Here is a 12456-nt window from a genome sequence, read left to right as displayed (position 1 = left end):
CCTTTTATATCAAACATAGCACACTGCTGTTTGCCATTATTTCACAATGAATAATTTAATCCAATATAATTAAAATGTGATTTTTGCACTCAGCTTGCTTTACCTACTTTGCATGTCAGAAATTACCATTTTAACCCAAAAATCTTGACAATGAAGACCTTTATACTGACCAGATTTGTATTTTCACATGGTATTTTGAAAACTTTCTACAGAAACTTTTTTTTATAATCAACTATTGTTTTGGTGGTGTATGAATGTGATTGTCACAGTTTGGAGATTTTTTGTACTTTTTTTACTATCTAAAATTGTAAATATTGAATTAGGGAATTAGTGCTCCTTTGATGAATTTATGTCAATAGAATTGTTTTTTACACAGTCAAAATACAGCTTTTAAAATCTACTTTTATGCTTCAAATTTTAATGGTCTCCCTGATTATTTTGACGGTCCCCTCTTTCTTTTCCTTGTAATCTGATGGGGGGGGAGTGGGGAAGAAAAGAAAAAAAGAATACAGTAACAACATGAATCCAGTAGTTATAAATCATATAATAATCTCTGACATCTCTGATTAAGGTGCAGAAGATCCTGCCTTTTAGGGCTTTGAGGCTGAGAGAACCATAAAAATTGAATATGGCATCCCAGTGTCCTATATTGTTCATAAGAAGAGTCAGTGCCTTTGGAATGGATGCTAAAGGAGAAAGCACACTCCACACATGCAGAAGAACTATGAAGAAAACATTGGCCACGGTGGCAGATGAGTTGTGAGTTTTATTTAATGTGTTTGGACTATATTCCCTTCCTGACGATTAAATCGGTAAAGTATAGGCATTAATATTTATTTAGAGTTTTAATATTTTTACTGCCACCAGAAGTGGTAGTATTCTTTCATACTGAAACACTGAAATATTAATGTGCATTCAGTAGTGATTCAGTGATTGTCTCTTCTGAAGCAGAAACACAGAATAATTCTATCTTCTCAATTTTCCTGAAAAGAATGACATGAACTCAGTCTCTGCCATGGAAGAACAACAAGCACAGGAGAGGGATGATGCTATAGTAGAAGAGCCCAGGTTTCTTTTCTTCATTTTTTTAATTAGGTTTCCTGAGCTATCATGCTCTCTATCAATCTCTGAGAATATAATCGCTTCAAACCCTGTTAGCCTGCCCTTTTGGCATTCAACTCATTCTCCAGGGAAAACAAATTTATAATGAAAGTAGCATGTGAGGTAGTATAGAAAGGAAGAAGTTTGAAGGTGACCATAAAGCACCAGAGTAACTTTTTTTAAGCTGGCTCTGCTTCAGTAATATCCATGGGGCTTGTACAAATGTGTCCAGAAACACACACTGCTGAAATGGAGACATTTATGATGCTGGCATAAAAGCTGAACAAAACCGTGTACCTCTACGGGGGTTCAATGTAGTAGCAATAATGGGAAGCTGTTTTTCTTGGGCTTATTTGCTTTATATTTGGTGAAATCACGGTTAAGTCCTATAGTACTTGCTGTAGAAAACTAGAATACGGACAGGATTAATACTCCAATGTCAGAAGCTGTAATTTCATTGCAATGATTTTTCTACTTCTATTTTTCATTATTTACAGGTTTTAGTAAGCTAAAGAAACCATTTGAAACACTTTATAAGCTTGACCATGTTGGCAGACAATAAAGGAATAACCACATATGAATAATGTGATAAAGAAACACCTAAGTGATATTCCTATACCACTTAAATTGGAATTGCCTCTCTGCTGGGGCGCCCTCTGTTAATGTAGACTGAGAATGGAGGATCTAAGTATCCTCCCAGACAGTTTGGAGAGTCGTTTCCATGCTTCTACACAACAGTTCCCTGAAGGCATTGGTTTAGGTTTTACTGCTTTATGGACTGATTCCTTGGCTTTAAGTAACTTCTGCTATGTGGCTGAAAAGAGGGAAAAAAAAATAAATCCCTGCATTGGTATACAAGAACAGGGGATAAAGCAGAAGGGGGGAAAAAATGTCTAAAAATGAGTAAATGAGCATCAACAAAGAAAAATGGTAGAAGAAATGAAAAGAAGGACCTTCAATATATAGCATAGATTCTGTACATTTTTATTCAAACAGTATAATAAAATCTTTGGAGAAGTTACGAGGAAGAGTTGTCCTGGCTCCAATGGGCTTACTTCTCAGAGGATAGCTACCAGGGTGCTGTGTTCCAGGCTTAAGGCTTGAAGTAGTAAGACGCTACCAGAAAAATAAATAAATGTGCTTGTCACAAATGAGATTTTTCTTCTCTCTCAAAGCCTGATTGTGCTCTAAGATCATTGTTTATATTACACCCTCAGTGCAATGTCTTCACAGAGTGATTAACTTTTCCTATTAAATCTCTCCCTACATGACCACTACTAAAGAGTCAATGTTTGCCCACACTTGGTAGTTAAAGGACAGACCACAGTGATGGGACCTGTTGCATTTGGGATGTCCTACTCCTTGATGAAGACTCCAAACCTCACAGCCAAAGAACAGCAGTAAATGAAGTCTTACCACTTTTCTGTTCCAGATTGCTAGCAGAGAGGGTTTTTTCAGACTATAAATTTGCGTTCTTATTTTTGAAGTCTCTGATGTAAAAAGCTTCTGAATTTTTTTTGAGCTGTTCCATCTTTAATGTGCCTCCCTAAGGAAAGTATAGTACACTTATGTGACCTACAAAACCTAGGAAATGTACCATGTATGTCAGTATAAGGTCTTCTCAACAGGAAACGCTTTTTTAAAATATGATTTTTCATACTTTTTTTTTTTTTTTAATACTAGTCTATCTCTGCCTAGATGAAACTTCAGCAAAGACCAAGTTGCCTTTTACATGCTTTTGACCCAAAAACCCCAAGCCGAACATACACTGGAAAGCACTTCAGATGAATGGAAAGAGACAATTTTTTTCATCTCCTTTTCCTCTCCTCATGTCTTAGATTAAGAAATGCTGAGCATGTGGAAAACTATTTTTCAAACAGAGAGTTTTTAAAACAGAGAGTAGACCATATACATTACTTTGGGATTAAATAAATAATTAAATACAATGTACAATAATGGCCCTATTCAATTTGCTACTCACAGCTTTAACTTTCTAAACATATTTCATTATCTCTTCCCATTATTACAGTTAAGGAAAACAGAAGAAATTGGAAAAAATAAGACAATAGTTTTCACAATTATATTGCGTATTTTAAGGACTCTGCTCTCATTCTTAGTAAAATCTTACATTGCAGCCACTGTTAGTTGCATCAATATGTTTGAAAGCAACCAAATTTATCATTGTTTCTTTATCTTTGAAAATGAAATTTTATACTAGTTAAATATGACATTAAAACTAAGCTAAAAGTCAAAATCCAATTTTGATTATTTCCAAATTTGTCAATTTCTAGTTTAGCTCTATATCTAATAACACCAAGACTTTTGATATTAACTTCAAAGGGGAAAAAAAATCTCTTTCTGCAAGGTGGTTGCATGCAGTTTCCAGTTGCAGTGTTAAATTCTCGTTTGTCAACTGGTCTGACAACGTAATAATTTATTTTATGCTTTCTCATCATACCTTGAGAATTTTGCACATTATCTCATAAACTGAAAATGTTTTCTCAGCTCGTGTCCAATCCCAGGTTGTGACCTTGTGAAAAAAAGAAACAAACAAACAGGAAAAGAAAGTTATTTTTGTTTATTTCAAGAATTAAGTTTATTCAAAAAGTAAAAATCTATCTATAAACTATTTACATCCAGTATAATGTATACAGAAAGACCAAGCACTGCCTCATAGCAATGACTACCAGGGACTAGACTGATGGATACAGGCAGCACTTAGGAGACATCCTGCCTGTCTCCTTGTACTTAGAACACAGCGCCTCTGCATGCAGGCTGCTCTATGCTGAACGATGAGGCTTCCCCTGGGAACTGGTGGGGTTTGTGTCATGATCCTAAGAGGATGCAGCCCTTGAATTTCTATCACAGAATCTTGGCTATAAGAAGGCACCTTTCTCACCACATCCCACCTTGTAACTGCATGCCACGACTTGCTCCCAGTCACCTACACTGTTTGCAAATCCATAAAACCAAATTCTCCAACCTTGTAATGTCCCAGACACTTACCCCACATGTCTCAAAATCCAGGGGAAAAAAATAATGAGAAACAACCAAATATACAGTTTCTTTTTTTCTTGCTCATATTAATCAACTCCTAAATTCTAACAAACTAAGATTTGAAGAATAGTCTTTCTACCCTCTTTTTCTTATGAATTGACAATTGTTTTTAACAGTATTAATTTTAAGCAACTGTTTTACACAAAAAATTGCATAGATAAAAGAGTTCAATATAATCATGCGAGTGTAAGGGATAAGAATTAAATAAGACAGAAAGGGATAGGCAAATATATTCAGTAAGGAAAGAGTCAAGGGGATATCAAAGCAATCTATAAATAACTTTCCAAGGACACTGTGAGAAGGAAATAGGAGAATTATTCACAGTCTCAAAAGACAGAAGAACACAGAAAACAAAATGAAAATTCAGGCTATATATGAAAAAAATATCTTAATATTAAGTATTGAACAGTGGCCCAGCTCCAAAGGAGGACAGTTGTATCATTGCAATTGTTAGGCAAGATGAAGACTCTGATGAAGATAGAAGTTTATTTGGTATTCAAGATTCAAGAATATAAAGTTCTTTGGAAAATGGATTGTAAAAGAATATCCATGAAGAAAATATTATGAGCCCAATTTATCTTTTATCTAAAAATAAAATAATCATGAACAGACACAACATGGCTGAGAAACATTTATGGATTTGGATGCCAAATGGTATAAAACTTTCTTGATCAAAATAATTTTGGTGATGTATATTCTATCCCTAACTAATTTTTAAGTATAAACACTATTCTAATTGAAAGCCCTTTGATGAAATCACAGTCAGGATTGGAAAGTTCAAAAATACTGTGTCAGAGTTGCTCCATTAGAATGTTATTTATTTGCAGCCACTCTCAAACTCAGTTTTCACTATCTTATTGATGTATGGGTATTAAAATAGATTTCTAAGGAATACTGAGAAATCAGCTCTCAGAAATATTGAAAGCCAACAAATCGTTTGACATAGAATGAGGAAGTAAAGAAATATTGGAAAAATACAATCTTTACACCTGAGTTCTAAGAAGCTATTCAGAGATGTGATGAACAATATATAAAATGCTTTTGTTAGAGAAAAAAAAGAAAGGAAAAAAAAAAGCTGCTCTTTCTTCTGTGGGCACAAAATGGACAAAGACAGAACTTTCTCACCATGAACAGAGAAATGAGGAGAGGAGTCTTGCTACAGCTCCACTGAGCCCAGAATACCAGCCCAGACACAGAAGCTGAAGTCATATTGCACCATCAGAAAAACGTAGTTACTATTGCTGCTGAAGCACAAAGCCATTCAAAGCCATGTTTAAATGCTTACTGTAGGCTCCATACTTTGGGAAAAAATATCAGAGAGCCCCTTTCTCCCCCATTTTTCTGCTTTTATTTGTACTTCTAAAGGCACTTCTTTCCTGGCCAAAACAAAATTCTTTCTGTATAAAGATATGTGCAAAGCAAAAGCAACTGGAATTAAGACACCCATAGAAATTGCTTGCCCTGTTCTCTTTTAATGTTTTAACTTAAAAGCTTGAGTAGTAATAGAAAAGCTGTTAGCAGCACTTTCAAGTGTATTCTCTCTGAGATTTTCAACTATAAACCATAAGAAAGTGAAGCCTACCAGACGACACACTTAATAATTTCAAAGGAGAAAATGTACCAGGAAATAACAGCGAAAGAAAAAAACCATAATTTTGTTTAAAGCAAAATAAGATATGTTATAAATACTCATTTATCTGAGCACAGAAAGTAAAAGTACTATTGATCAAACACAGATAAAAGGGGCAGGGGGAAGCTACTGATACATACTGTTTAAATGCATCCCTTCCTAATGTGTTGGACTTTGGCAGAGACCAGGGAAATATTTTCTTTTGATTTTATGGTTTAAAATTTGGCAGCACATCTCTGTTCAGAAAACAACTTAATCCAAGGAGTTTACACTGCAAATATAATTAAAACTGTTTTTCTTCTTATAACTACACTTTACGCATTTCGTAAACAGAAGCTCTGAAACTGGCACTGAAAGTTTGTTCTTAATCTTTCGTAATCCCTGGAAGAGATGAACACAGACGCCCGCAAAATAGCAAATATAACTTTTTTTCTATAAAAACCAGGATTTTAGAAGTCCTTTTAAAAGGCCTAGCGCAGTCTTTGGTAAGATAATTTTGCTGGGCACACGTGTTCAATTATTACATACAATGCATGTTTTTAAGACAGCTCTATAGGGAATCTTCCTCTCTTTGTCCTTTATAAAGCATGTTTGTCCTTCCGCTTCCCTCCTATTCCACGGAGAGAAAATATTTTTCTCTCTGTTTGAACTGTCTTCCTATTTTAGAATAGGAACCAGATTCTGGCAAAACAAAATCATGTTGTGCTTGCAGCTCAGCTGAAACAATGCCTATGTAGACTTCAAGGATTGGTGGCTTGTCTCACAGAGCAACACCTTGCCAAAATTGTCCTAACTCACAGCACCACATTTCACAGTCCTATTACGAACATGTTCCTCCCACACCCATTAATCATCACCCATTACCTATTTGCCCACCAGCAGCATATTACTCCTGGAAACTTATGACTGAATGCTAGTAAAGAGGTTTGTAATTTATTCCAGAGTGTTTAAAAAAGCTCTTTTGTATTGATCCAGAGCTCTCAGCATTGTTTCTGCTTCCATCTAGTGTATGCAATGGAGGTGGCTTTATTTGATGGGCAGCATATGTTCAGGTAGGTCTGCCAAAGCCAGGAGAGCTGATTTTGAATTCAGGTGCTTCATAGCATAATCTGACATTTTAATCTGATCCTGAAAAATATCCACCCACAAAAGCCAAATTTCTATTACTGTCCACGGGAGAGCCTAACTCCCACACCCATGAAGTAGTGTACAGACATTGAACATGTGAACTTTTTAGTTCATACTTAACTTCTAATCTTCATGTCTTTCACGTGTTCTTAGACACTTTGCTAGACAAACATGAATAGTGACTGATGAACAAATGAATTCACATGACTGTTTTTGCTGCCAGTATGGGACTACTACTGGTTCCTTATCTACTGGCTTAAAAGATAGATAGAGGACATCTCTGTGAAAGTAAATTGCTGAGTAGGAGATAACAGACACAACTTTGCCCAGTGTTGCCACTCAGATTCCAATTAATATGTTTAACCTAAACAATTCTCATTTGCTTCCCTACCTTCCTTTTGGTGCTCACAATCAGAATAAAAGTTACATTCAGGATGAAATCTAAATACAGAGAAGACGTTGCCATTTCCACAGCATGCAAAAAGCTTTGATATTTCCCCTAATCTCAGCAGTTTGACTTTAAAATGATAGTTCAGTTTAAATCTAACCATACAGCTTCAGGATTGGTCTGCCTGCCAAAGGAAAATGAAAAGCCCCCTTTTAGCACAAGTAGATTTCTCTTGTATTTTTCTAAGTGCCCAGGAAAGTGTGGAAAAGAAATTCTTGTTAGATACCCAATCATCTGATGAACAGTTATTTTCTATCACTTCTGTATACCCCATACCCTGGAAGTTTTCAGTACTGTAAGTTTAAAACCTCTTAGCTTAATGAGTGATAATTTATTATGAAAGCCTTAGACATATCTCAGGTTTTTTTATTTAATAACATCTATTCCCACTAAGCATGAGAAGTATACTTACTGGAGGTGCTATAAATTTATACAGTGAAGATCCCCTCAGTGCTAGAAACTTTGGTGTGTACATTCGATCTTGAAGGGAGTCTTGTTCCCGTTCTTCTGTCCAGCCCATGTAGACTATCTGACAGAAAAATCAATAGTGTTGACAAATTTCTCAGACACTTTCTTCGAATGAATTGCAAGTATTTCATGCCTGTCAAATTTTACATAGCTTGAATCACGAACACAATATGGTATATTGGCAGTTGACTTACAATCATGCACTTGTATCAAGAATGCCTGTTATGACAATCCAAAAGCATCAGAAGAAATATTTATTGTTCTAGCAACAACAAAAAAACTAACCCACATACTCAGTGGATGTTAAAGGTCTATTATCTCATTAAAAGCTCCCTGAAGTAACTCGACATATTTGCTGACAGATCACTTCAGAGGAATTTAATGCAAGTGAAGTGTAAGGAACTACTCGGCAGGAATACAAAAACAAGTAACTGTTACACTGCAATGTAGAAGCAGTCTTCACATACAAGTTCACAATTATGCATTAAACAGTATTATCTTATGAATTTTATTTCCAAACAATGACAAGCTTTTTTCCCCCCCTCTGAAAATGCCTATGTAGGACTTTTGAACCTCCTTTCTTAGGAACAGAAAATTAACAGACTGTTTTCAGATGCTATTTTGAACAGACTTCATCTACAGCTAAGAAGAAACCAGAAGGCTGTCGACTCCTAGGACTACTTGCAGATCTTCCGACATCGATGTATGAACTAGAAGGTATTCAAACCCATTTTAGGATCTAATTCCCTACCTATCCATCTATTATGTTTGAGCAATTCAATATCAAATCCTTAAAGAGTAACAGAGTATGAGTCACCACTATGCCAACTTCTGGAGAACATGTGAACAGGGAGTAGACACAGCATGCAACTTTTGATTTATAACCATGCCATTAGTAATAAAATACAATTTCCAGTGTGCATGGGTACACTACTGCTACGGAAAATAGATCAACCCATATTTCATACAGTGCTGCTAATGGAATAGATCTATTTTTAAATTGCTTTGTGAAACTGATTTCTACATTAACTAGGCATGGGGCATTCTCTGTCTTAACGTCAGTAATGAATATGTAAGGAAAACAGTGGAGGAAAAATAACTACAATCATATTAATAGCCAATGAGTTGGTAAGTTTACCAATGGTATAAATGTACCTAAGATGAATGTTTGTACTCCATGTTTTATCCTTTGAGATCTTATATGCCACGTACTTTTTAAAAAGCAATTTATACAAGTTTATTTCATTACTGTTGGGAAGACAATTTTCATCAACAATTCTCCATGGAATATACATTAAAATAAATAAGGGGGGGTGTCTGTTTTGGTTTGTGGGGTTTTTTTTCCTTTTCTTTCTTTCTTTTTTTTCTTTCTCTTTTTTTTTTTTGTTTCTGTTTGATTGTATTGCAACACACTGGAAAATAAGAGCTTTTCTAATTCCTGTGTATGAAATCTACGCTACTACTCTCCATCACAGTTTACTACATGGTCTATAAACAGAGACAAGGAGAAAGCCCATTCCTCTAACATTTACAGTGAAATCTCAGCATTTATTTCTTTTGCCAATAGCAAAGATTAAGACTGCAATATAGTCTCGGGTCTCATTAATAATTGGTGTTTAAGTATCTGCTGGTTTGGTGATTAAAGAAGTTTATAAAACTCAAAAAAAAGACAGAGCTGTACCACAATACTCAAGAATCAAGCAGATTGCTCAACACTATATTGTCATGCAATAACTAAAAAAGGCACATTCTCGGAAATCTCATCCATTCCTGAATGAAGAAATAGTCAGAAAAAAAATCCAACTGATAGATAGAGCAAGAGAATTTTCAAATAATTTCAATTAACTGTTTATTTAAATTTCCCTCATGTTTGCGGTTTTGTATGTTAACCAGGATAAGTATGCAGGATAAGTATGGATCCCCATCCCTCTGACTTAGTGGGAATCTGTAGAGCTCAGTGACAGACAGACTACAGAAAAGAGTAAAAGTAGTATAAAAAATTGTACTACTATGTGCAAAAGTTTGGTACATTTTCCTCTCTGTAACTGAAAGAGAATGAATGATCTCTAATTTCTAGGAATTGAGACATCTATGCTTTAAAATTAATTAGACAGAATTGATTTGGTTCTATCTTGATTTGTTTCATTAAAATCAGACACACAGTAAGATATCATCTTGCCTGATGATATTTAATATCACTGTAGCAATGTATGTAATCTGTTTTCAGATAGTGTTTTTCTTTTTCACATTCCTCATTTCTACTTCTGCTATTCATCAGAATAACAGGATACAGTCAGTCATGCTGTGCAGATGTACTGATATTTCACATTTGATTGCCTTAATACTAAAGTACCATGAAATTGCTCCTTTAGATATTTCTCCCTTGCCTCTGTAGATCATGAGGAGAAATTAGATTGATTTTTCAGACAACCTGCTGTACCAAGGTTTTATTAACAAAAAGGCATTTCTTCTTCAGACTGAATACTTATCATTAAACATATAGAACTGTTAAGCAAAGGCTGTATGATTATAATTATGACCATTTACAAAGTTTTTTGAGTACATGTGCATAATCACGTGTCGATTAAAATAGCATGGGCTAGATCCTGGAAAACTGAACAAATACTTGATAACTATGTTACTTATGTGTTCCTAAAGTGGTCTCAGTTTATCTAAAAACACTGAATATTTGAAGTTAAATAAAATATTGTAATTTTTACATAATGAAACTGAGAAATCTTTGAAAATTATTCACTTGTGATATAAAATGGAGGCCACTTTCTTGAGACATTTATGGTACTGGTAAACATTTTGACTTCTAAAAAAGCTTTGACTGTGAACAGCTTCAAAAAAAATGTTTTTTTGGAAAGGGATCTTAACTTTCCAAATGAATAATTCTTGTATATATATGTATTGAAATAGTGAACGAATATGAAATTTGACCTATGAGTTTTGGAACAGATCTTAATGTACATGTGGACTTGGCCTAAAATAAGGAATTTCATGAGATTCTATCTGAAAAGAAATGTCTACAACCACAGAAAAATGATGAATGGAAATAAATGTGAATCACAAATAGACAGTGCATAGCATGCCCCTTTATAAACTTAAAAACCAGGCTAGTTTTTCAATCTTAGAAAAAGTTTTTTTTGAATCTCTATAAACTGCTAGCCATTATCAACAAAGTTGGCAGTGGTAGGGAAAACAGGTTTTACTTGTGATAACATTCCACTTCAAAGAGTCCTGGCTCCTAACTTACCTGAAGCAGCTCATTCTTCAAAATAAAATGGTGGCACAGATTAGTTAACTTAGTGGCTGCTGGTTCAAGAACAAAGATTCAATAACTTATTATAGTTATAAATCCGCAATTTAGTATGAACTTACATCACATGGATATCCGAATCAAGCAAGAGAAATTGGCATAAATTGCCATATTTCATATCAGTCCAACATATTTCTCAAATGACTTATATAGCCCTGACTTTCACAGAAACTTCTCCAGAGTTTTTATGCAAATTTTATTGTATTTTAGGAAGAAAAAGAGAATTTCCCCAAAATGAAATGTAAAATGTATGTGACATTACATGAATGACGCAATTCAACTATCAGAACAGATGCACTGACAGCTTTTTATGTTGGAAGTCTCATATTCATACTCATATTATTTGGAACAGTGCTGTAGGGCAACAGGATAAACATGGAGTCAGAAGACAAATGAATATGTCAGACAACAAGGGAAAAATGATGAGGGATGAGGAACTCAGATGATGCTCTCTACTGTGGTTTTAATATTGTTTTCTCTGTTTCATAGTCTTAAAATTCATTATAGTCAATTGTTAGCTGAAAATCAATAAAACCACACTAAAATGGAGTAAAAAGTGTGATTGTAATACAATCATTGGCAAAAACAGTCCTATATTTAAAAGGCTTTGGATTTTTATGTGTGTAATAATATTTTTTTAAGTCAACATGAAAACTGATCACATACAATTTCAAATGAATGCTAGAAAAATTTTGCTATACTGTAAATGTAGTCAAAATATCTCCTATCCTATTTTTCAGGTCTGTGAAAAACTTGGTAATCCTTCCATAAATACATGTATATTTAAATTGTTGTGAATTATTTCTATCTTCTTCCCAAACAAAGTCCACTAAACCAAGGCAGTCTGCATATGAAAAATGATCTCAAAGAAACAGAAGACAAATGGCAACGAAAGGTTATTTTACATATCTTTCAGATTAGATTTAAAATAATTTAAAGTCTCATTTCCTTCATTGTGTTTTGTGACAAATAAATGTCAGTAGTGGTCAGTATTTTCTAGAAAATAATGACATGAAATTATTAATAGCAGAGGAACAGCTTTCACAAATATCCCCTTTGACTTTTATTTCTCAACTTCAAAATTTAGAAATGAACTATTTTTGGTTTGAATTGTGGATGGACATGGTCCTGGGCAACGTGCTCTAGGTAATCGTACTTCAACAGGGAGGCTGAGCAAGATGACTGCCAGAGGTTCCTTATAAACTCAACCAATCTGTGATTCCATGAAATAAGAAAAATTATGGATGTATAAAAAGAGAAAGCGATTGCTTACAAACTACTTTCCCCTTCATTTCTCCTCCT

The 12456-nt window shown here is 34.5% G+C and overlaps 1 protein-coding gene across 4 annotated transcripts in view; it reads right to left on the bottom strand.

The window, feature by feature from the left end:
* SNTG1 (syntrophin, gamma 1) overlaps positions 1-12456 on the bottom strand; it is a 228932-nt gene that overhangs the window by 41923 nt on the left and 174553 nt on the right. For all 4 annotated transcript variants that reach the window (XM_014937004.1, XM_014937005.1, XM_014937006.1 and 1 more), the window contains 2 exons: positions 7777-7893; positions 3560-3631 (listed from right to left, as the gene is read on the bottom strand). In XM_014937004.1, the coding sequence (XP_014792490.1) occupies positions 3560-3631; positions 7777-7893 (189 nt within the window). The remainder of the gene's footprint in view (positions 1-3559; positions 3632-7776; positions 7894-12456) is intronic.

The sequence above is a fragment of the Calidris pugnax genome, unplaced genomic scaffold (assembly GCF_001431845.1).
Source record: "Calidris pugnax isolate Ruff unplaced genomic scaffold, ASM143184v1 scaffold51, whole genome shotgun sequence".
In the NCBI taxonomy this organism is placed as follows: domain Eukaryota; kingdom Metazoa; phylum Chordata; class Aves; order Charadriiformes; family Scolopacidae; genus Calidris; species Calidris pugnax.
Note: the sequence above shows the minus strand (reverse complement) of the source record. Positions and strands in the feature narration are given on the sequence as shown.